At 37.0% G+C, this 26,241-nt stretch overlaps 1 protein-coding gene across 1 annotated transcript in view; it reads left to right on the plus strand.

Annotated features, from left to right (window-relative positions):
* Positions 1-3,629: 3,629 nt before the first annotated feature.
* relt (RELT TNF receptor) overlaps positions 3,630-26,241 on the plus strand; it is a 33,459-nt gene continuing 10,847 nt past the window's right edge. Inside the window, exons 1-6 of the mRNA XM_081373260.1 lie at positions 3,630-3,777; positions 18,155-18,229; positions 19,026-19,118; positions 20,773-20,957; positions 21,146-21,198; positions 22,474-22,728. Coding sequence (XP_081229386.1) covers positions 18,188-18,229; positions 19,026-19,118; positions 20,773-20,957; positions 21,146-21,198; positions 22,474-22,728 — 628 coding nt within the window. The 5' untranslated portion in view covers positions 3,630-3,777; positions 18,155-18,187. The remainder of the gene's footprint in view (positions 3,778-18,154; positions 18,230-19,025; positions 19,119-20,772; positions 20,958-21,145; positions 21,199-22,473; positions 22,729-26,241) is intronic.

The raw sequence follows: 26,241 nt of genomic DNA on the forward strand, positions 1-26,241 counted from the left end.
TCTCGAGGCTTCGGTTAACTCATTTACAAACATGCTCACACATGATCCCTGTCATCAGACTCATATGAGTCAATGTCAGGAAGTTTTCAATGATTGTGAACTGGCACCTTCTTGGGAGAGGAAACAAAACACTCTTTTGAAAAGGTCAGTTTTTTAATGAGATGAAATGAGAAGAAAATCTTCCGTGCCAAAAGATGAGATGTGTTTGAACCGAATAAAAAAAAAAAAACTTATATAAATAATAATACCAAAATGTTCAACCTGTCCATCTCACATTTGTTCGATTCATCGACTTTTTTTCTTAGAGTAACTTTTGTTTCTTGGGTGTCATATTTTTATGAAATTACATTATTATGCAGTTACAGCTCACAAAAATGTAGGACACAGCTAAATATTACACGTGTGGTGATTAAAATAGCAAGATCATTTTAATTTTTGTCTTCCGTGTTGTTATATTGATGTGTAAATCCATTTAACATTAGGTTATGATTCACACTCCTTGCTTTTGTTAATCATTTCCTTATGTGATTAATAAAAGCAGTGAGTAGTAAATGTAAAATATGATTCAAGTGTAAATCATCACTTAGATTTGAATTGTGAATTCAACCGAAAATTACATTGTATGATTTTTAATAGTTGGATAAGCCTAGAAGGAGGAGAGATAGGCCTAAATGGCCATTTTAAGGAGGGTAAGGACATTTCATGCTTTTAATATTTTTATACACACTACTGTTAAAATCAGTAGTATAACAGTAATACTTATTACAATATATTTTATCGCTCATTATTATTCATTACTCCAGTCTTCAGTGTCACATGATCCTTCAGAAATCATGCTGCTCAAGAAACACTTCTTATTAATATCAGTGTTGAATGTGGCTTCATATTTCTGTATTCTTTGAGAAATAGAAAGTTCAGAAGAACAGTTTATTTGAATTATAACATTATAAATGTCTTTACTGTCACTTTTGATCAATTTAATCGAGCCTTGCTGAATAAAAGTATTAATTTCTCATTTTTAATCTTACTAAATCAGCGCTTGTGTTGCTGGTGTGTCATCAGCACAGTGTTCTGAATGACTGTCCAACATTGACACCAACTGAATGAAATACACAAGACCAATTCACGTCATCTCACTGTGAACTAGTTGTGCGAGAGCACAAAGAAAGCTTTATAATGTCACGCAATGAACATTCAGTGCCTGATAATGCAGTTCATGGTTTGTGTGAGAGATCTGGTTTTATTCTGACGCACAATTCAGTGCAGTTGGTGTATAAGAAACCAAAGAATGATGCAGACTACATTAACTTTCTCTCTCTCTCCCACTCTCTCTCTCTCTCAGGTTACAGAGTAACAGTGAAGAAACATTTAATTAAAGATTTAGAGCATTTTTAAGGTTTCTACAGAAGCATCAATTAAAGTAAATGCACACAAAAGAGTTGAACAATCATGCACTTTATTTACCAGCGAGGAGGAACACCACAGTTAGGGCCGTATAGACAATTATGGGACTGTGTAAGATAATGAAAACATGCACGCACACACACACACACACACAAAAACCCTGATGCTTTTATCCAGTTATATTTTTAGGGTTATTGTACTGAACAGATTCACTGTCTTTGCCATCTTGTTTATTCAATTAAACAGGCCGACCGTTCTTTTGAATAGTTCACATTGTCTGCTTTGATGTTTTTCATGTTTTTCAAAAATCTGAACTGTGTTTTGCATTTGAAGTAGTTAAGAATTACAGTAACGCTTTATTTCGATAGTTTGCTTTAGACATTCTGCTACTAACCATAAGTAACCTTGCAAATACATGTCAACTAACTCTAATTAGAGCATTAGTAGACTGTTAAGTTATAGGCTTAATAGAATAAGCTGACACGCAAAGTCTGTAAAATGTCTGTTGTGGGTCCATCAGTGTTAGTATTACGCAGGTAGTCTAATACTTTAATGAGTTGACATGTTGTTGCAAAGTTACTTATAGAGTGTCTAAAGTGGACCATCGATATAAAGTGGTACCAGTTATGTTTGATTATTATTGAATAGAAGCTGAAAAATATCAAATATAACATACTTTTGCTGTTTGTTTTAACTGGTTATGGTGTTTGAACCTGAAAGCTAATTGTGTCAATTTAATCAAATGTGCAGTTACACTTTAAAGGCAGGTGTACTTTATACATTCATTCCATACATTAGTGTTAAAATCGTAAATGCATACCTCAGGTCTTCAGTGGTGTCCCGTGATGTCATTCTCTACCCTCCTCCCCATTAATTTTTTTCTATTAATTCTAGGTATTCCTCAATCAATTAATTATTAACTATATAACAAGAAAAAAGAATACAATTATTTGTAAAAAAAATAAATAAATAAAATGCCTGTTTTCCCATTATTATTTTTGTAAAAAATTGAATAGGGTCGCTAATGACCCGAGGTGTGTAACAGTGCACAAAAATAATTGAATCTTTGATGACTGAATAAGTGTAATTCACGTTTTTTTCCACAAGGTGGCTATGTCTGTTACACAATGATGAAGTGAAATTTCACTCATACTTACCGCAGTCAGAAAACAAAATAATAGGAAGTATCAGCTGCAAAACTTGAAATGGCTCAGCGATTTACTGCAGAGCAACGCAATCTAGTCTCACTGTCACTTGATGGTGGATCTGGTGAAGAAGCTGTCAGCGATCAAAATACTGATTTTGAAGATGTTGAAAATTATAGTTTTGAGAATATGTTTGAGATTGCTAATATGAGCCGGATGCTGAATGTACTGGGAAATGAACTCTGAGAACAGTGATGATGGTATAAAACATCTGTTCAAACTGAACCCTTCCAAAAGGTATCAAAATGTGCTTTATTTTATTCTTCTGTAGGCCTACTCTAATATCAGGAGATTTATATGAGGCCTATTGCGACAGGTAGAGATCCATTATTGGTCCGGGTCTCTAAAGACCCGAATATGTAATAATGATTGGTGAAACATTCTTGCATTTAAGGGTTATTAATATCCACTTCATTGGGTGGCTGCTCACATAACACTTTGGTGGCATGATTGGGTCGCTGCTTCTACATTTGATTCAGATTGCTAAATAAAATTGCTAGTAAACAAAATTTCCAATGCCTGTTTTTTCTTCTTCTTATGGTTCATTGTACAGCAGAGGGACTCATCTGGAATGACAAACTAATAATGTGAGATTCTATTAAATTGCCCTACAGCATGAGTGCGTTCCATGAGCACACACATTGCTGGAGACACAGAAACATGCAAAACCAAAAGAGCAGAGTTTATGTACAATATTTAGATGAAATATAAGGAGATATGTTTGCTTTTTGTCACAAATGTCACAAAAAGAGAAAAATGTTCCCCTTCTTTCCTTCAATATTTTACTTGAGGAAACATGCTAAATGAATGTAATTTCGTTATCAACATTTATTCGATACATGGTTCGATATTCTAATGAAATGGCCACTGTAGCAAGGTTAATAGGCTATCCTTTTAAATTAATTGAACTTTGTTCAAAATACATTCGCAGGTGAGTAGAGAGAGAGGGAGGGAGAGGGAGAGGGAGGTGCAGATCATATTACACAAAGACAGTGTGTGACGTGTTTCTCTCCGTTCTTCTCCGTCACTTGGTTCAAATGTTGGATCCCTCTTCTCATCTCTGCGGTTCTGTCTCTCTCTCTCTCTTTCTTTCTCTCTCTTTGTGTAATTATAGATTACACATTCTGCATACGATGATTATAGGACACTTATGAATTCAGTAAAACAGGTAAGATACAAACTTTATTCACTGTGCGTATAATAGTTTATTAACGGATGGGGACAGTTGCAGTGCGGATGCGGCATTTCTGCCGGGGTATTTTTAGAAGGCTAACTTATGAATTCGGTTGTGTGTCCTGTATTGTATAGCCTACTTCATACTCAGATGAGTGATATACTGTACTGAGCTGTGCTACAGTATGTCGGTGTTTTTAGAGTTTAAGATATGACAAGTTTAGCTGATATCTCGTTCCGCATTGAAGACAATAGAATGTGTTGTGTTCAGTTTGCTAGTGTTTCGTGATGCTCTTACTGCGCTCGTTCACTTCAAGGGCTGCAAAACAGTGTCTTTCTATTTAAATATTAACTGTTAACTGTAAAAGTGCTTCAAACGGGTTATTACTTTTTATTATTATCTGAATTACTCGTTGTCAGACGCACTAAATATGATTTAAAAATGTCTACAACGCTAAGACTTGGTAACACTTTTTAATAACTTTCATCAGTAACGTTAGCCTAACATCAGTTCTAACATTAAGCTTTATAATACTTAACAGATCTGATCATTTAGTGTGGTTTTACAGCAGCAGCACTAGCATTAGCTGTACTGTACGTTAGTCACTAGGTATTTTAGTCGAACTAGTTACCATGGTAAGTTATATTGTTGTAAGTACTGATCTGTTAAATATTATAATTAATATTTGTAATAAAATTCCTTATGTGAACGTATTTATATGTGATTATAAGTGCAAATGCGTAAACTATCGTTTGAAAACAAATGAAAGCAATTTAATATTATGCACCAAAACGACATTCCGACATTGCAGCCAGGAACATTGTGTTTTACTGTATGTTGTGAACTTACCTTCAGTATTTATGGTGGTCTTTAAACATCTCATACCTGCTACAATGTCCATAGAATCTGATGTATGAGAGTAGAAAGAGGAACAGCATTTATTTGTTTTATGAAACGAAGCATAACAAAATAATTTATTGCCATAATTTACCTCCTGTGATAGTGTCATCCACTTCAGCTGTTTAAATCATTCAGGGATCACAAATTGTTCAGCTCTTTTCTAGTGAACTTGGTTAACTGAAACAAAGCGGCGAGCATGTTTAAATACATCTCATCATAATGTGTCGCCCACTGGGCAGCTACACACACACACACACACCTCTTCTGGCAACATACTTTGGCACACACTGCACCAGCTGCGGTTTATACCAGCTGGAAACACATGTTTGTGCTGCATGCATAATTTATAGTCTGCACTATAAACAAAAATGCTGGGTTATAAAACATTGCACAACCCATGTGTCAGCCTATAGGAACATGTTGGATATATCCCAAAAAATCCCATTTAAAAAAAAAAAACGTTTAAGTTACAAGGCGCCACCCTTGTCGTTATAATTAACATCTTTTGTAAACCCTCCATGAATATTAAAGTGAATCGCAGCATTGGCACAGAGCCTGGATGTAATTGAAATCTCTTTGTAGTTCTACATCTTTTTTCCTCAAACACTCTTACGAACATTTTATTCTCACGTTTGAACTAAATGCACTAGTATTGCCGTGTTCAGCATTGCCTGCTTTATGAGACACGCAAATGCTTTAGTAACTTTAAGGCTCATAAAGCAGTGTGATTAAATGCATGGCTCTAATACAGCCGGTGTTTTAATGGGACAGGCCAACAGACCCACTCTGACATTGTAGCCTAATATATTTGGCACATCTGATCTTACATTTCAGCCTTAAAGGGTTAGTTCAACCAAAAATGAACATTTTGTCATTAATTAGCCTACACTCATGTCATTTCAAACATGTAAGACTTTCGTTTATCTTCGGAACACAAATGAAGATATTTTTAATCAAATCTGAGCGATTTCTGTCTCTCCATTGACAGCTACGCAACTACAACTTTGTCGCTTCACAAAGTTCATAAAGAGATTGTGAAACTAATCCATGTGAATTGAGTGGTTTAGTCCAAATTATCTGAAGAGACACGATCACTTTATATGACGAACAAATTTAATTTAGGCTTTTATTCACATTCATATAGGCCTATTCAATTATTTTCACAAAAACATTACTGGTTTGCATATCTGGGTAGATATTTTGACAAAACAATGGCACTGACATGTTTTTAGATATGCCAGTGCAAGTTGCGTTCATTTTAAACAGCTAGCCTGGGACTAGGCTTAGCCTAAGCCTTGTCTGTGAAACCGGGGGTGGATTTTGTTTAATGGCAGGTGTCCTTAATAGAGCAAATAAACATTAAATTTGCTTTAAAAACGAAGAAAAAAATCGGCCAATTTTCTTGTTTAAAAAAAAAAACGGAATCGGCCATGAAAAATCATGATCGGGGATGTGTGATCAATTTGGCATATGCAACTGTGATTCAGTGCCAGAATGTTTCCAGATTAACACGATTTATGTTCATGTGTTTGCATAGCTGTCCGTGCATTTTTGCATACTTTTGTTTTGATAGAGTTCATTTGACCATCCTGATTCTGTTAGTGTGACTCTGCAGTCCAAACAAGAACCTTGCTTGGACAGTTATCTGTAATTGCCTATGCTCCTTTCTTGACCCGTACTGGAACGACATCACCAATTAAGAGTTTTGAAGTGGGAGTTTGGTTGGCAGCTTTGACATTGGGCACGCTCCTCTGAAATTATGAAGCAAACGTCTGGGAAGAACCCAAACCCTCCATGGCTGGATGCAGGAATCAATGGCTTAATTAAAGCTTCATTATTTTTGTTGGTGGATCGTTTCACCAGAAACGAACCAAATTTACTGTATACTTTTCCCTCCCTGGCGTGCAGACATCTACCTGCGTTGGCTGGCGTGTCCGCGTTGACCTCTATGTGGTTTGGGCGCTGCTGGCGCACCGACCGCTCTGAACCTCAGATCAGCAGGGATTTACTGTGTCCCCGTGGGTTCTGCTGACTTTGCGAGCACTACTACTGTGATACATTGAGTAATATGCGTAAACATTGAAGAGAATAATCTCTATGTTACGTACAGGAGACATTTAATTTAATTAATGGTAAAATTAATGTTCTTTAATGGCTTTTACAGGCTCTAAAGCGTTCCAAAACTCTTGTGTAGGTACATATTACCATTTATTATGTTTTTAATTGTATCAATAAGAGGGTTTTTGGTAATATCATGTGTACCGCTTCAGTTTGATGTCGCTCATAAATTACATGAATTCGTTCAGAATCTAGGCTATATATAATTTGCATTTACCTTAAAGAGTACTAAAAATTCATTTGCATCTCTTGGCTGAAAAGGTTTTTAAAACATTTTTGCTTCAGTGAGTTGTTGACTCAAGAAACCCTTTGAGCAGTTCAGTCTGACTTGTGAATTAATAAATCTTGGTTCAATGAGCCAGTGAGTTTTTGATTCAAGAACTGCTCGATAAGTGATTCAGTCAGGTTTGTGAACAAAGCATTCTTGGTTCAGTGAGTTAGCCTAGTGGGTTGTGTCTAAGTCAGTTTTTTTCATGGCCTTCCCTTGCTAACTTGCCTCCGTCTCGTTCACTCGAATGTACGTCACTGCTTACGAGTGCCCACTACTTGCGTAACTCTTGAAATAGGCTAGGTTTAAATGGAACACCTAGCCTAAGCCCTTGATAACTGGCAATCCGCTATGGAGCTGATTCATTATTTACTGTTTTTTTTCTCATGAATTTGTTTTACACTCCATTCTATAGGCCTGTATATGATTAGGCTGTTGGAGAAAATTACACAAAAATTACAATACAAGAAACTGTGGTTCGGTTTCACAGACAGGGCTTAGATTAAGCCAGGTTTAGGCCTTAGTTCAATTAGGGCATTTAAGTGTGCCTTAGAAAAAGAAAAAAGAATATTACTGGTGTGTATCTTGAGACAAAACAATGGCACTGACATATTTTAAGATATTCCACTGCAAGTTGCTTTCAGTTAAAATAGCTCAAACAAAACAAAAAAAGTAAGCTTAAGGTAGCTATAGCCTAAGTATTATGCAGTTAAATGTCAAAATACATCCATTATCATACAATAGATGTGTGTGGGGTGGGGGTAAATGAAAAGGTTTGGCTAGTTCACCCAAAAATGAAAATTATCCCATAATTTGCTGACCCTCAAGCCATCCTAGGTGTGCCGAACACAATCGGAGTTATATCAAAAAAATATCCTGGCTCTTCCAGGCTTTATAATGGGAGTGAATAGATTTTGAAGCCCAAAAAAGTGCAACCATCCATCATAAAAGTAATCCATACAGCTCCAGGGGGTTAATAAAGACCTTCTGAAGTGAAGCGATGCCATTTTGTAAGAAAAATATCCATATTTATACATTTATAAACTATAATCACTGGCTTCTGGTAACGGCCGTACACGAGTCTAGTTCTGGTGGAAGAGTGTCCTCTGACCTGTGATGTCACAATCGTGTTGCATTGTGGTCTATGGATCTGCCTGAAGTGTATTGAGTACAGCTCCCTCAGTCAAAATCGAGGGCTCGAGGGTCTGTCCAAATAAACCTCACTCCCCCACTAGACGAAGTTGAACGCACTTCAAAATGGAAGCGGAGATTCCCCCGGGGGATGTTAAGGGAAGTTTGCGAGTGTATGTCTAAAAGGGGAATTAAACGCAGCACTGCTCTGAATTATTCAGTCGGATTTGTGAATGAATCATTCTTGGCTCAATAAGTCAGTGAGTTGTTGGCTTAAGAACTGCTTGAGGGATTCAGTGGGTGCTTCTCATTTCTTTTTTGTGTATCCTCATTTCCTCTTAGCTCCACCCCCTATTCTCGCTCATGACTTCCTCACTCCTAATTCCTCGCCTCCTCGCGGTGCAGTTAGAGAATTGAGATGGCCTTCAAGATGGCTGTGTACGATCGGTTTCCGGCTCACAGGCTGGAAGACGGAGGAACAAGGAAACGAGGACGCATCAATTTGAGTAGAAGCACCCAGTCTGACTTGTGAATGAATCATTTTTGGTTCAATGAGTCAGTGGGTTTTTGATTTGAGATCTGCTCATAGCGATTCAGTCTGATTTGTGAACAAATCATTCTAGATTCAATGAGTCAGGCCAGGGGGTTGTTGACTCAAGAACTCTCACCGAATTAGTCAGATTCATGAATGAATCGTTTAGACTGGTTTAGTGAACCAGTTCAACCCATTCATTAAAAATATTTGACTTTTAAAAGAACAATTCATGAATCAGTCATAGCTAGCACACCGATGTGAGTGATGTTTAAGGTGTATATTTTATCATGTGTGTTCTCTGGGAATTAAACCTAGGATCTTGGCATCACTTGCACCATGTTGAGCTACAGGAATGTTAGCTTTTACACTAGCTGTGGCCACAAAGACCAACACAAAGGGAAAGTGTTGCTATTCAGGATGTGATGATACAGCACTTGGTGCCGGGGCCACATTTGGACCTTTTCAGAGTGTCATTATAGGGCACAGGCGGACATGTGAATGGAAGTACCCCCCCCCCCATCCGATGCTGGGCCACATGACCCTGGCCTGCACCCTCCGAAAGGCCGGCATCCATTAATTAGCTCTGGGCAGCGTGGGTAATGTGACATTCCTGCAGCAGAGGCTAATTACAGATTCAGAGAACAAGACGCAGCCAGCAGAGTTGGGTGACCGACCCATCTTAAGGCAAAGGTTGTGACCTTCCTTATTCTAGACATTTGGCATCATTGGAAGAGTTAACTAAGACACACTGCACATGTGCTTCTTTTGTTAACGAATATAATATGTAAATATATTCCATAAGAATTGTCTCTTCTTTGGTATATGGGTGCATTTAACATTCCTGTTTTACAGGACTGATGAGGTGGAATTCCTCTTTTAGGGACAGGAAATGTTCCACACTTTCATTAAGGAAGTGTTTCAATGCTATTTAATTTCAAAACTGGTGAAATAAGCTTGTCTCCCTTCAGGTTTCTCCTTTTTCTTGTTTTCCAGCAGGCGTTCCCTTGTGAAAGATAAGTAAACTAAGCACAGTTTTAAAAAGAGTAGATAAAATCTTTTAAAAAGATTAGGAAAATAATAGTACTTGAAAAAATTATACTGAACGTATTGTGTTCGGACTAGGGCTGTCACTTTTGTGAAAAAATCCTGTTCGATTTTTGAGACATAAGTGTTCATTGAATCGATTGTAAAATCGAAAATTGAAAAATAAAATGCCAAATATGGGCAAATCCACGGACAACTAACTGGCATTAGAACGAACGTAAAGAGGGCGCGCCGCGCCTGACACGCACAAGTCAGCAATATTTCTGATGATTTATTGGCGTGAAGTTTCGCGCACAATGACTAGTGCAACATTCTCGAAAAGCAATAAGCAGAGTGGACTGCCATAGCAGCATATATGAAAAACATTACCTTAGTCTTCAACATGGCTGTGTTTACGATTAGAAATGTCAAACAAATTTCACACAGTTTTGTAGTAAAAAGAGACACATTATGCAGAAGGATCATTGCTGTTATGCGTGTTTGTCAGAGCCTGCAGTTGCAAATGACGCGCGTTCGCTGCGGGCATAACATGACGAGCTGGACGCGCTCCGAGAAAAGACCGTTAAATTCGATTCCCTATTTTCGTTTTCGAAACTTGCGTTGGTTGGTCCGATCGATTGTGCAATCGATTTTCGAACGTAAAGTGACAGCCCTAGTTCGGACACTTAATTGCATGGTATTTGCTATTAAATGAAAATGAAATACAATTAGGCCTAGTTGAAATTGAGAGCTTTTTGACTTACTTTTTTTTTTTTTACTTAAATTAATTTACTTCAGTTCAGTTCTACAGTTAAAATCATGTACATGTGCTTTACATCAAAATAAGTGCATTTCAATGCACAGCAAAAGATTATTAAAACATTATTTAAAATGTACTTAATTTGACATTACTACAAAGTTTTTTCTAATTATATTTTATTGTTACAAAAGTAGACTTTTATACTTTTAAAAAGTCACGAACTTACTCTAAGTACACTTAAGTGGACTTTTATTTTATTAATATTAATATAGTAATAGAGCAAGTTTGCTCATTCAATACAATGCAAACAGCCAAACCCTTGTGAAAAAGAAGTGAGATTACTTCTTTTTCACAAAGGTTTGGCTGTTTGCTTTGTACAGTAATCCCATATCTCTCTTTTTTTCCAGATCAAGCTGTAAGAATCTTAGTTTTTAGCAATGTGGAATCACTTAACAATATTTATTTGGCAGAATGATCTCAGATATGCAATGTTGTGCAATGTTAGAAGTGTTTTCCTAATCAAGCATCTTACGATTTACTTCTTCCTTGTTTAAGTTTCCTTGAAATAGGAATATTAAATGATTTCCTTGTCTTTTTCTATTATAGATAGTGAAATGCTGCCTGAACACTGTGATAATATGCAAATAGACATTGAGTCTGTTCCAAAGTCCCTTACAGGTAGTGATGTCAGCCTGTCAATCAAACGAGAGGAATCCTACACTGATGACGTTCTTTCTCACTGTGTCGATTTAGGCTACATTATCAGTATCAACACGGTTGCCACCAGCTTCTGTTTACTACAGTAAACGATAGTAGAAGTACATGCATTGGTACTTTTCCAGTAACAAGCCTTTTTTTTCTTGTGCATCAATTTGTTCGAGTCCCTGACTGTGCTGCATTTTACATTCATTGCTTTGCCATCATATTCTTATAGTTATTGAGCCCTTAAGTTGCTTCAGTGTATTCACTGTATTGTTTATATGGGTAGCTTCATTGTCAAAAATCTAAACTGTAGCTCTCCCGACACTGAGTAAACAACAAACAAAGCTAAATATAGACACAATCTAATACTTATGACACAATCATGTATTTAATGGTGAAAACAGCTATCGTGATGCTATCTATAGCGGTTATGAATAGTCAAATCTCGTGTGCATGGGAGTAGATAATAGCCGTTTTGTAGGTATTTGTCCAGAGTGATCGTTGGCAACTGTTATTTAGGTATGACATCAAGGGCCTTATTTTGAACAGGCAGATGTTTCATCTCAGAGAATAATTGGTTTTCCTCTGTTTTTCTCAGTAGAAACCACAGTAGAATGATGCACATGGCCCATAATTATGTTTGTGCATCAGTGACCTCGTCTTTTAACAGCAAACGGTCCACAACAAGAGCAGGAGACCTGTTCCAAACAAGCAACAAAACACTTCATTTACCACTGCAATCTCTTTAACACTGTTTAAAAACTATTAGTCTAGTAAATGTTAAATCATTCTTACTGGTTTTTGACAAACAGTTCCGCCCGATGATGCCAATTCTGCAGATTCAAAAACATTTTGCTTTAACATTTTATGTTAAAACAATACGCGCGGTTTGCAGGGAATCTAATTGTATTGTTTTCATGTTTGCTGCACAGGGAAACAAAAGAATACATTTTGGCAATAGCGCTATATGGCACCAGCATCACCAAATGAAATTACAAAAATAATGACTGTTTTCATACAGGTTTCCAGAACACATTTTTTGTCTTCCATTGGTGTGACGAACAGATAGTCCTGTCCAAATTTTTTCGATGTTGGCAGATCGAGATCCTCAAACAAACAGAGTGATGTTTTGATATCGTCACAGTGTTTACAGTTTCCCAGAGGATTCAACCAATGAATGTATAGCTTCAGTGTTAATGGTGAATCAATTCGATTCACGATTCAGCATGAAAACCACAGTAGAATAATGCACATGGATCGTAATCCCTTGCTGTACTCTTCTTGGTAGGCTATATCATGGCTCTAGATGTTCATAAGCAACATAAAATGAAGCCCAAAACAGCTTTATGAGCAGAAACTCCCTTTTCATCCCATTGTCTGAAGTGGTTTTTATTCGGCGTGTTATTCGGCGTGGTGTCCCTCTTGTTGCATAACGTTCCTCACCCCTGGTGACAGAGGGATTGTTGTGGTTACTGGCCGCAGCACGTGGTTGGCACGTATCTTGAAACATGCAGGACGTACAACATAACATGCTGTTAGCATCTGAAAGCAAACGGTGGTCAGTTCATTTGAAGGAATAGAGAAAGGGAGGGATTGAAAATGAGGGTAGGAAAATGGAAAGTGTCTGGCTATTAAAATCTTAGGCTATATTTGTCAGCATCATCAGGCTGGTGGGTATTTGAAGAAAGACAAGCGTGTTGAACTTTCAGAGTGCGAACAGGAAGTGACACGTGGTTGTATGGCACATGTCAGCAGCACCGAAACTTGGTGACAGGAGTTACAAACTAAACTCACGTGGCTTTGAATTCTTTCATATAAATGTTTATATTTTTGTGTTTCCTAAAATGTTTCCTCAAGCGTGTGTCAGTACTGTTGCTAATACACTACTAAGATTTTCTAATACTATTACTCAGTAAAAAAGCATTAAATTAATCGAAAGTGTTTTGTACAATGTAAATTTCAACTTGCCACTCGTAGAACCGTGTATCACGGTTTCCACAAAAATAAGCAGCGACACAGTAGTTTTAACAATGATAATAAGAAATGTTTCAAATCAGCATATTAGAAAGATTTCTGAAGGATCATGTGACAATGAGTGCTTAAAATTCAGCTTTCCCATTACAGGAATATATTAAAATATGTTCAAATAGAAAACAGTTGCTTACTGTTTTAAATCACAGTATTACAGTTTTTTTCCATAAGGGACTTCTTTCAAAAACATTAAAAACTTTTACAGATCCCACATTTTTGAAAGGTGTACATAAGGCCATATTTCAAAAAAGAAATGAAAATTGTCATCATTTACTCACCCTCTTGTCATTTTAAACCTGTATGACTTTTATTCCGTTGAACACAAAAGAAGATTGTTTTCTCTGTGTTTTTTGGCCATTTATTTTAGTCAGTGGTGTCCTGGATTTTTCAGATATCATCTTTTGTGTTCTGCAAAAGAAAGGAAACAATACAGGGTTGAACCAACATGAGGGTGAGTGATGTCCTTTGAATTGTCCTTTTTTGGGTAAACCAGCCCTACCTATAAAAATTAATCCTACAGACATGAATGATACCTCAAATTGTGCAGTTTGTTGAAAAGGGTAGTCATTTCTAAGGGGCCGTTCACACAGAACGTGTTTTTCCATTCCAATGCACTACTTTCCTATGTTTTTCTATGTAAACGCGCTAGACGGACGTGTATAACCGTTGCGCCCGCGTCTTGCGTCTTTTGTAGCTTCTCGTGCATGAGTCATGACACACCGTTATAAAAACGGGGTTTCACTTTTTTTCAAAGCAAGAACGAGTCCTAAGGCTAATTTTAACCTGGTGGATGATAAAACAATAAAAAAAATCCCATAGACTTACAATTAAGGAGGGACCCAAAAGCCATATCTAGACTTGAAGGTGAGCTTGTTTGACTTGGGCTAGTAAATAACCTAGCAACTCACTAAAAACCACTTAGAATATCTTAGTAAATGCATAAGAACATAGTAACTACAGACGAGCAATACCATTATTGTATAGTTAAAGATATCTAAAAGCTCAGCTGAGACTTAAGAGTTTTTTACAAAGCCAAACAAAACTGTCCCACTTTTCTCTCGAGACCTACTGTAGTGTGATCAGCAGCATCATTACTGATTCATGTCTTGGGTGATATTAGATAGATGTGGTGTGTTCCTTTTGTTGTTGAGGTTATAAGTCAGCAAAAATGATGTACTTTGAATTGCATTTGATACCTGTCTCTGTTGATTCTGTTGTAGCGAATCAATACTTCTGAAAGCTTAACAAGAATGTATCAATCAAGCGATGGCTAGACTGTGGTTTCTAGTCTGAAGGTTTGGCTGTAGAATAAAGCCCTACTCTTATACCGGGACTCTCGCTTTGTCTTGTATTATGGCTTGATTCCGTTCTAGATCCTGAAGCGACATGCTGGCAGGACTTGAGCTGCAAAACGCCACGCTTCCAAAAGTCAATCCAGGGCAACTCCTTCATCGTTTCCAATTTGTAAGATGACAGATCCTAAAATGGATAATTCTAGGTGATTGTGTTATGTTTGTTGTTGTTTTATTTACGTACGGAACGGGGAACCGGACAGTATGGAGATAGAGCTGCAAGAACTGTAATTACTGTTCGCTGGGACTTTATTGCTTTTTAATGAAAGAGCTAAATTTAAGCATGCACGAGGCACGTCTGACTGGCAGCTGATCTTGAAATTTGAAGGAAAGCCATTTCTGTGTGGTGGTTTGTGGGTGGGCGGCCGGGGCGGAGGAAGAGGTGGGGGTACATTCATTCTTTGAACATTTCTCCCAAAAAGCCCTGTCATCAAGAAGGGCGACTGAATGCTTGTTTCCAAAATTGTAAACTCATTTGTTTGTTACATTCATTCATTCATTCATTTCCACTTTGAAACATTGGGGATTTTTTTTCTAGAAGTAGCCTATAAGTTTAACTAGTCTTGATTTAAGCTTTCCCCACTGGATGTGGGTGAGACTACTTTTATTTTGCAAGAATGTGACAAGTTGTTCTCCAAACCAATATAAGGTGATTCCGGATGCCAACTGACTTTTCCTTCACTGAAAAAGCTACTTTGATCCAACACTGAATTGATAATTTCTTTACTTAATTGGAAAGAATTTGAGGGAATATATTGGCTGAAAATAATGATTTACAGACCCAAATTTTAGTCAAGTAATTTTTATTTATATTGTGCTTTATACAATACAGATTGGCTGCATCCAAAATTGCATACTTCCCTACTATATAGTAGGCGAAAAACAGGAGGTGACAAAAAAGTATGTCTGAATTTACAGTACTCATAAAAGAGTAGGCAAAAAGTACCCAGATGTCCTACTACTTTGAGATTCTGAAGTGTGCATGCGATGGACACTTTTTACATGTGTACGATGTTGTACGTCCAGATTACATTCATACTACACATACTCACACTATATAGAATGTACTTTTTTAGTGGTTGTAAAGTTATTTCTTATTCAAAATAAGTACCTCAAGATAGTATGCGATTTCGGACGCAGCCAGAACAGCTTCACAGGAAAATAATTCCTTCATAAACAGGAAAATAACAGAATCAACGATGCAAACTTAAAGGTAGGGTAGGCAATTTTCGTAGAGCTTTGAAAGCATAAGATCCCACCCTCCCTTCAGAGCATCTCCAAAGCCACACCTCCTTCAAAACACATGAAGCGCACAGCAGGGAGCAAACAAAAGCGCCACGAGAGATGGCGTTAAACTACCTCATGTCTCAAAGCACATAACATTACAATAATAATGAACATAAACAACTTAAAGAGCTCTGACCTGTACCACCTGACTGCTACAGCCTCATTTCGGCGTTGATAGTGTTGCTTTGAAACTCATCAATTCGAGTCATGAACTGCTCAGTGTATAACGTCACAGGTTTCCATCTCTTCCAAATTACAGTATTAATTGCGTGAACGCATCATAGGCTTGTTGTTTTGGCTCAGGAGGAACTGTAAAAGGTGACTGCGTGGAGGTATGGAAATACATAGACTGATAGGAACGCCTATAGGCTAATAGGCGGACCAAATGCAATGATTGGACGAACATTTTATGGTCCTACGCCTTCCACAGACGATATACAGTATACATTTAGACCACTTAAATTAGTGATTGCTATCAGAATGTGAAGAGACTTTCAACCAGCATAACAAAAAATGTTTCTGGAGCAAATCACCTACCCTGTCTTTAATCAAATATTAGGCTAAACAAATTCAAATTCTGCTGTAATATAGCTCTAAAAAGACCATAGTATTATTATTTAGCTCAATTCAGTTCAGTTGTATCCTTTTCCCTATCCCTAAAACCTGATTGGTTGATAGGAGTGCCGTGGTCTTCTTTGCGTAATCATTTTCACCGTTAGTGTATAAATCAGTATCGAACATTTGCAGCATTCATGTGCTAAAATCAGTGGCAGCACAGACCAGAATGGACCAAAATGTCAAAGCTTGCAGACGGACACGTGCTGCCTGAGCTCAGTTATTCTGTTTTTATTCATTCATGTTTTATATTCTTCACTTGGGTTTAGAAAACATTTACTTAGAAAAAAACCTCTCCACCACAATGTCATCAGTATACTCATGTGATTGGAGGATTATGTAACGGAGGCGGGGCCTCTTCCGGGTGGTGGGAGGAGCCGTGGTTTTGAGTGGCAGTATAAGGAATGACAGCGTTATGCAGACAGGTACAGTGGGACAGTGAGCAGGCGTAGTCATAGTGAGCAGAGCATCCTCAGCTGTTACTAGGGCAACAGAGCACAGAGACACTCTGGGGTAAGTGTGTCTGTCACTCGGTGTTTGTTGTCATGGCAACGAGATCAAAGCAGCACAGGTGTTTGGTTGTGTTAGAAATTGTGCTTTTATTTCATTTCTCTTTTTTGCATCTGCTTTGGAACTGGATGATGAAGATGATTTTAGCCATGTTTAAATGGTTGTTTAAATTTTTCATAAAGTTATTCTTATTTTATTGTTTTTTTGTTCTTTTTTTGCTTTTCTTTACAACATATTTGTAAAAAAGAATGTCTTATCTTGCACAATTTAGCTTTTCATGTAAATGTGTCTTGTTTTTAATGTCTTTGCACTGTTTGTAAAAAGCAGGGCTCAATGTACTGTGTTAATATGAAGGAATTATCCGTATTGATTTTTCACAGATCTTTTACACATATTTTGAATTATGCATTGTGTTGTGTTTTAGGGGTAAATGAAATGTCCATAAACTTAATGTCCTGCAAGAAAATAACCAGTGCCTTTTCTGTTTTTTAAACAGTACATAATTAATGAAATGAAATGAATGTGGAGAACAGCTTGGTCTCAATCACATTTTGAGACCTTGTTGAGATCTCTTTTTAAACTCTAGAGAAGACATGAGAGATTATTGTTATTTTTCTTTGAGATGCAAGGGACTTCAGCTAAAGTTTCCATTTGATTTCCAGTTAATGTCATTTAAGGAGAGGAGGGTCTGAGAACCACCGCTGGCATTTCATGGTCTGGTCTAGAGATCTTGATGTTTGTATAAGAGTTTAGGCTTTTTGAGTGATCTAAAAACAGTGATGATATAGTTCAGTGTGTCTACATGACCTTCTCATCAGAGAATATTTTTTTCTCTTTTGCTCCAGTAGATCCAGTAAGTAGTTTCTGGCCTGACTGAGCATATTTGATCCAAAAATAGGCCAAGAAAAGCAGTGCTGCCCCAAACCACAGGCCTGCTTTAGTTTAGCTGACTATTTATATCCCGCTTTAGCTTATAGATCACTTCTGGACGCATACAAACCCATTATGTGTCCATCACAAGAGAGCCTAAGTGCTGTTTACCTGTCCCCGCAATGTGAGGTTTTGGTGGTTTTTGCTGACGCTGATGATTCTTTATTTGCTGCGTGTGTCATTGAGTTCCTGTCATGTGTTTTTTTCAGATTACATGAATATAGAAGAATATTTTGAAGAAGATGAAGAACCACCTTTACTGCTCTGCCCCTGTCTGTCTGATTGTAAGTATGATCATTAATGTGACGCTGCGTGTGTGTGTGTGTGTGTGTGTGTGTGTGTGTGTGTGTGTGTGTGTGTGTGTGTGTGTGTGTGTGTGTGTGTGTGTGTGTGTGTGTGTGTGTGTGTGTGTGATTACTGCAGTGTGCTTAAGTTGACAGTGATGAATGAGGACTATTAAAGTGAGGTTTCTCTCAGAACACTTTGTCTCTTCTCACACTTCTCTGAATGTTCCTTCCTTCACTACACAGAGAACCTTAAATGTAGCCAATAAAGAACATCCCATTCTGTACTACAGTATTCTATAAATGGCTACACTATACTCTACTACAACAAGACAATTCACTACTGGCAAACCCAGTGTTTTTCATGCACTTCCATTACATGTTTTTTTCTTTCTGGTTGTTGACTGTATTTTCTTATTTATAGAGTAATAAAAAGAGATTACCATCTCTGTAGAAACCTTTAACTAATATGGAAAAAAAATGGATTGGCTAATGTTCAAATTTATGTTCTGGAAATGTATGCAAATTTGGGTTTATTTAATCAGATTATTTGCATATGTACATGTGTATTACAAAACATATATAGTAGGTCCTGTGAGTAATCAACTGGTGTAAGTATGGTGATATCTGTCAATATTTACCCTATTTACCTCTACTGTCTTGCCTCAAACTACACTTTACTAATCCTGTATTTTACCTGCTTTGTAATACTCATATTATTGCAGCAGTTAGTTCTGGTTTGATTCTCACAGGTAGGTTTGTTTGTGTGTTTTTAACACTGATTGTCTCTCTGTAGCTGCTGGAGTTATGGGGGACATTAGCGGCGAAGTGTCAGTGGGAGGACGGGTGTGTGTGTCCACTCTGTCCAGCCGGGCAGGAGCCCACCACGGTGAGAGATAACAACTCCAAACACACACACACACACACACACACACACACACACACACACACACACACACACACACACACACACACACACAATTTATTAGCTGTTTTCCTCATGGGGACCAAAAAATGTTTCATGGACAAGGATTTCAGATATTGCCATCTCTGTGGAATAATTTTGTCCTCATAATGTAGGGTTTACCAGGCCTCACACACACACTCAAAACTCACAAACACACACAAACTGTCCCTGTCGCAGTATGTCTTCTGACCACAGAACCTAAAATGTTTTGTGGGTAAATATGAAAATACGTCCAGGTAACATTTCACCAAAAAATCTAAAGAAAAAAAAAAAGGAATTTATATTTTGCATAAATTTATTTAGACATTATTTGCATTGTGTTGTGTTATTTTCATGACAAGCACATTTCCAAACAAATTATCCATGAAACATTTTACTTGTATTTATTTATTCAGTTGTTTAAATACTTAAAATTATTCTTAAAGGGGTGGTATAATGCCCTTTTCACAAGATGTAAAATAAGTCTCTGATGTCCCCAGAGTGTGTATGTGAAGTATTAGCTCAAAATACCCCACAGATATTTTTATATAGCATGTTAAAATTGTCACTTTTTGAGGGTTAGCAAAAACGCACCCTTTTTGTGTCTGTTCCTTTAAATGCAAATGAGCTGCAGCTCCCGGCACAGAGGGCGGAGCTTCAACAGCTTGTGTCCTTTTATCTCACACAGACATGCACTGAAAATTTCTAAAACTTTTAGCCTTTTATGTTCAAACCGAAGTCAGAAAGATGGAGAGACTCATGAAGAAGTGACAACATGTAGAAAACATTTCTGAATGGTTAGTTGGTGAATTTATTTAGCTTATGTGTAGTTATCTTCTAGTCATTGATTAGCATATTCTGTCATGATAATCTATAAATCGTGTTCTGGGGGCGGGGTTTATGTAAATTTTAGGGTTAGTGATGTCACTAACCTGGGAGGAATGTCGTGTAGTCCCTACCAGACGTTTGTTGTAGTCCTTAAATAGCAATTTCTTTAAAAGAAAGTATCTCCCTTTGCTTTGAACTTTGAGCGTTGTAACTTTGCAGATGTTGTTTATGCTCAAACAGCAGCATACACACTAACTAAAGTTAGAAAAGTGAAATCATATTCAACCACCCCTTTAAGATTCTCAGTACTGCAGTACAGTTATTATTATTTTATTAATAATGTCAAAGCAGCATAATTTATATAAATCTTATTATATTTAAACAGTATTTTCATATTAGAAATGGGTAACTTTACAATAAGGTTTCATTTCTTAAAATTAGTTAACTACATTAGTTAACATGAACTAACCATGACAAATATTTCTAAAGCATTTACTAATCTTAGTTAATGTTAATCTCAACATTTACTAATACATGATTAAAACCAAAAGTTCTATCTGTTAACATTAGTTAATGAACCTGAAATAACATAAACTAACTAGGAACAGTTGTATTTTCATTAACTTATTTTAACAAAGATGAATAAGTACTGTGACTTCATTTTTTAATCTTCTCTAATTCGACACCACTCTGTGAGAGACATAACAGTTTGTTCTTTCACACAATTTGTGATTATATCATCTGAGTGATGTTTATTTGTTTCTTTAAGGCTTGTGGGGGAGTTGAGGGTCCTGGTGAGGCCGGATTGTGCCGGACTTGCCCAGCAGGCACCTTCTCCGATAACCGTGACCCTGAGCCGTGCCGCCCACATATCTCCTGCAGTGGACTCAACCGCTGGATCACCACCGCACCGACCTCACACTCTGACGCCGTGTGTGGAGGATGTCTTCCCGGGTAAAGAACAAAAAATATTTATTCTTTTATTATTATTTTATCCTTTTGATTCCAGTCATTGTCTTCATCATTGCGTCACTTTGGTGTCCGACCTAGCAGATGTGTTTTCATAGGCTCACAATGTTCCCAAAACTGAATTAAAGGGAAAGTGTAGAGTGGGCGTATTTATGAACTGAAATATTTTTCAGGTTTCACCCTGCTGCTAAACGGAAGTCCTCCACCCTCCACGCCTGCGTCAGGGGTAAGTGTTTAGCTTTTCATACATCAACTTTTTATCATTTTACGAACAAAAAGTACAAAGAAGAAAAATGTTCAATACATTTTTGCATTGAATAGTATTAAAATCAGAATAAACAATTCTTCTGCAAAGTAATATGGAGCATTAGGCTAGCTATATATAAGCAGTTCATGGTAGAAATACTGGCTATTTTACTATTACTTCAAATGCGAATCGTGTCCACGAATTAAAATTCATTCTCATGACTTACTAATTTGTTCCCTCGTTTCAGTAAATCGTGGCCATGTTGTACTAATTAGTTCCTTTAGTGTTTTCAATTAACTAAAACAATGTATTTACTACAAATATTTACACATTTTTACAACATGGCCATGATTTACTAAATTGGGAGAATGAATTCATAAATTGAGAGAATGAATTCTTAATTTGTTGTCACGATATATGTATATATATACAGTATATATACTTGATTTAGAGTATGTTTACACGACAACGATGTACAAAAAACAGAATGTTTTTCTTCTGCTTTTTTCACGTACAGACGACAACATTGTCAAAATGATTTCCATTAACACGAATTTGCAAAAACGAATGAATAAAAATGCTGTGCCAGGCCTGTGATTGGCGATGTCACTTTGTAAATTTACACTACGCACATAGTATAGCTGAACACGCAATATGCATGCGCATGACGTCACCGTTTTCACAAATTGGCTTTTTTGTTGTTTACATGGAGACGATAAAGGTACCGTTTTCATAAACTTGCACTTTGAAACCCGTTTTCAAAAGTTTGCGTTTTCAGGCCCCCCAAAACGTGTTGTCGTGTAAATGTGCGGTAAAAGTTTTCGATTTTTAGTTGAAAAAAATGTAAAAAACGGCCTCTTAGTAAAACGAGGGAATGAATTCTTGATTTGTGGCCGCATGTCGTGTGGCGCTCCGTAAATTTGAATGAATGAAAAAATAAATACATAAATAATTACCAATATCCTTAATAGTAAATCTTATTTGATTCTCATTACTGTAATAAAGTCATTCTTATTTTTAAAATAAATAGCATAAATAATATAAAACATATAATATAATACATTTTAAACAGTATGTATAGTTTAAATTTAATATGTATTATATAATATGTTTTATGTTATTTATGCTATTTAGTTTAAAAATAGGAATGACTTTATTACAGTAATATATATATATATACTCATCCAATCAGAATTCAGAGGTAGAATCGTCTGTCTTATTAGTAATTAATAAGATAATGTGTTCAATGTACAGAGCCATACAGCCGGCGGAGACGTAACGTTGTTAGGAGCACCCCTAGCAGGTCTGGAGTGGGAGGTGCAAACTCCACCAACGTTCAAAATCCCGAGGAGAAGAGCGCGGAGTATGCTGTGTTTGCACTAGTGCCCATCTTCTGTGTGATGGGCCTGCTGGGAATTCTCATCTGCAACCTGCTCAAGAAGAAGGGCTACCGCTGCAACGCAGAGAAAGAGGGCATTGACGCAGAAGCTGCCACTCCGCAGAAAGAAGGTACAATACATACTAACGCACACGTGTCCATACACAACAAAGGAAACACTCTTTAGATCACTATGCGTGTCCATAAAGATGTGCTTTTAAGTAATTAAGCTGAATTAGAATGAATTCTTCAATTCAGCAAAGATGCATTAAATTGATCAAAAGAGACAAATTTATGATGTTAAAAAAGATTAGTTTTTCAAATAAATACTGTACTTTTGAACTTTCTATTCATCAAAGAATCCTGAAAAAAATAAAAAATATGAAGCATCTGTTTTCAACATTGATAATAATAAGAAATGTTTCTTCAGCAGCAAATCAGCATATTAGAATGATTTCTGAAGGATCATGTGACACTGAAGACTGGAGTTTTCAGTCAGCTTTGCAATCACAGGAATAAATTTTGTTTTAAAATATACACAAATAGAAAAGTTGTTTGGAAATTGTTTCACAATATTTCTGTTTTTACTGTATTTTTGATCAAATAAATTATTGCCTTATTGAACATAAGATACTTCTTTTAGAGATGTTAAAAAATCTTACCGACCCCAGTTTTTTCAGCTGTACTTCAGAATGATGCATATTCTGATCAAAAACCAGACCAAAAAGAGTCATAATTTAGTATTTTATGATCATGTTCCACCGTTTTTTACTATTTTATTTTGATACTGTATTCAAAAAGTATTCAAGTGCAATTCATTTGATGTCAGAAAGTTGTGGAAGTTTAGAACGAGTTGTTTTAGCGGTTCTGTTCCAGTAAATGCTCTTTCTGGACTGTGAAGGATGTTTTGAGTTCTTAACTTGCTTTTTATCTCATGTTTGATATTAACTCTTTAAAAAAAACCTCATAATCAAAACTCCCTGGAAGTCAAGTATACAAATGAGTCAAGCATACATACACCCATATTAATGATGCAAACATCTCCAATGTAGCTCATCTTTATATGCAGCTGCTATCGCCTTACCTGAGTTTGATTTCAAAAATGAGTAGCAACAAAGGCCCAATTGTTACACTGAAACCACCTCCTAAATAAAATCACTGTACAAAATAAGAACAGTGTTTACATGTCCTTTGTATGCATGTGAATCAGTGGGTGGAGCCGCAGCTGTTGTGATGAGATCAGGGTTTCATCTACAATAACGCTTGCATATTATAATTCAGGTTCTGCCTGTAAGGCAGGAAAGTTTTCAGGAACGGAGTAAATAATGCAGTAATCACATCATGTTTTACAGCTGAATAAGCAGAGCAGCAGAGCTGGATTTGGGGTTTTGCCAGTGTCCTATTTTTTGTGTTTAGAAGAAAAAAGTATAAAAAGGAAGTTAATTACATAAACCAGAAGAAGTTGTGCATGATGGTTAAAGGCTGATGTTAAAGTCCAGAAGTTGCGATAGATTTTTCTCCCCTATTGTGACGTATATCCGTGTGAAACGGCTTCTCAAACAAGAACTAATGTAGGGCGGGACTTGATTTTGTCCATGGGGAATTGATTGGATGGTTGTGGTTTGCTATTGGTGGATCTCATGTGACAAGTGACAGGTTGTCCCACCCTTACGCCAGTAAACACATCATCAGAGAAGAGAGAGATGTCGCTGAACAAGGGAGGGGAAGATATTTTGATTTCAAGATGACTTTAAAGGCACAATATGTAACTTTTTTGCTTTAAAATTAGCAAAAATCACTATATCTACGTTAAATATTTTTTTTAGTTGTGTACTTACATTATCCCGACTGTTTCCAACAACTTTCAAACCAGGAGAAATTTTTATTTAATTTTTAGACACGGCACGTTTCTTTATTTCCGTTTTGTCGCAGTCAATGGCGTCATATCCGCGTTGTCCCTGGTTTCCGCTCGTACTGCCATGGTAACCAGAGCTATGAGCAGAGCCCTCTGATTAACCAAAGCGACAGACGTAGACAACTGTGTAGTTCGCAATGTCTATTTGCACGCTGTTGTTGTTTCGTTCAAACATTACGGACCATGGCAAGCAGACTTTGGATAAAAAAGGAGAACTATAACGAGAATCAATATCAGCGCAGTGTTTTTTGAGATGCCGAGAGCTCCCATAGACAGTATATAAACGAGAGCTCCACGTCCGAGACTTCGACTGCTCCTACATGTACTTTATTAAACAGGTGAGCACATTTACATAAAACTAATCAATGTTATATAGTTCAACAATGATAAAATGTTAGAATATGATCTGTATGTTATTCTAATGTTGATCTAGTTTACTGCTAGTCTCATACAGACAAACTAACACATACTTTTCAACACATTCAAATGCAGTTTACGGTTTAGTGTGCTAGTGTAATGTTAGACCAGGTGAAACAGCGCTGCGTTACCTCACGAGTTTAATTTGTCTAATAAACTGACCTGTGAGTAGTAATTCAACGTGTAGTTCGGTAGAATGAAATGTCCATATTCCTTTTATATCCGCGGGACTCGCGTCGCGTGTGGAGCTGATAGCTGTCTCTTAGCAATCCCGAACTGCTTCATATCACAGTCATGATAAAAGCATCGATGTATTCAGTCATCCATAAACATTATTAGATCGGTCGGCTTGACGTTGACGACAACATCCATAATTCTTAGCATGTGTTGCGTCATCAAACTACGTCTTTGTTATTGTAAAGAGGTTAGCGACCCCTAGTGGCGAAAAATTCCATACTGTACGTTTAACCCGTCATGTAAAGTGGAATTTTATACATGAATGTGAGAGAATTATTGCTTTGTTAAATATCAGCTCAATCTGTATGATAAAAGACACTGATTTTTATGTTGTTGTTTTTTGCTCAAGCAAAACTCTAGAATGTAGTGGGTGGTTGCCAAGGCGTTGCTATGTGGTTGCTAAAGCATTCTCTCCTTTCTTCATCTATCTTTGAGCAGCATGAGACTCCATCTGTATCTTCTTTCCTCAGATAAATAATTCAGTCTGTTCTCTGCTTGTAGATGCTCTCGAACTGCTGTCACTACACTGTTGACTAGTTCTGATGTGGTCAGTGCCGACTACATCTGATTCACGTTGACCTAAGCAAACACTCCCAGACCACTTAGAGAATCCTCTATTTGAAGCGTTTATATATACTTTAGAAGAAGAAGGTGACATCATGGACTGTTTATGTAAGAAGCTTTGGGAACATGGTGCATTGAAATATCACAAGATAGCTATGAGGTGATTAATAATGAAAGTGTTGGCTCAAGTGGAGTCTGAAAGCTTCTGTTGTATCAGTCTGGGTTTGATCCAGGAATCGTAGAGCAGGCGACAACATCCAGATTAAAGAGGATGATGGAGGTCCCTTGGGTGTGATGGGCTCGAAATCACTTAACAAAGTGAAGATGTTTGCAGTCAGAATGCAGCATTCAATCTGCTGTTGATGTTCCCAGTCGATTTCTGACGGTGCATTCCCAAATTAAATGTCTTTTCTTGGCACTTATTATTGTTGCAGCAACGATTACATAAGCACTTTGCTTTCAAGAGCAAGAGAGCACTTCTACCTTGACCAGTATTCCAATACTTCAGACT

Source organism: Scardinius erythrophthalmus (genome assembly GCF_964197995.2).
Source record: "Scardinius erythrophthalmus genome assembly, chromosome: 8".
Lineage (NCBI taxonomy): Eukaryota > Metazoa > Chordata > Actinopteri > Cypriniformes > Leuciscidae > Scardinius > Scardinius erythrophthalmus.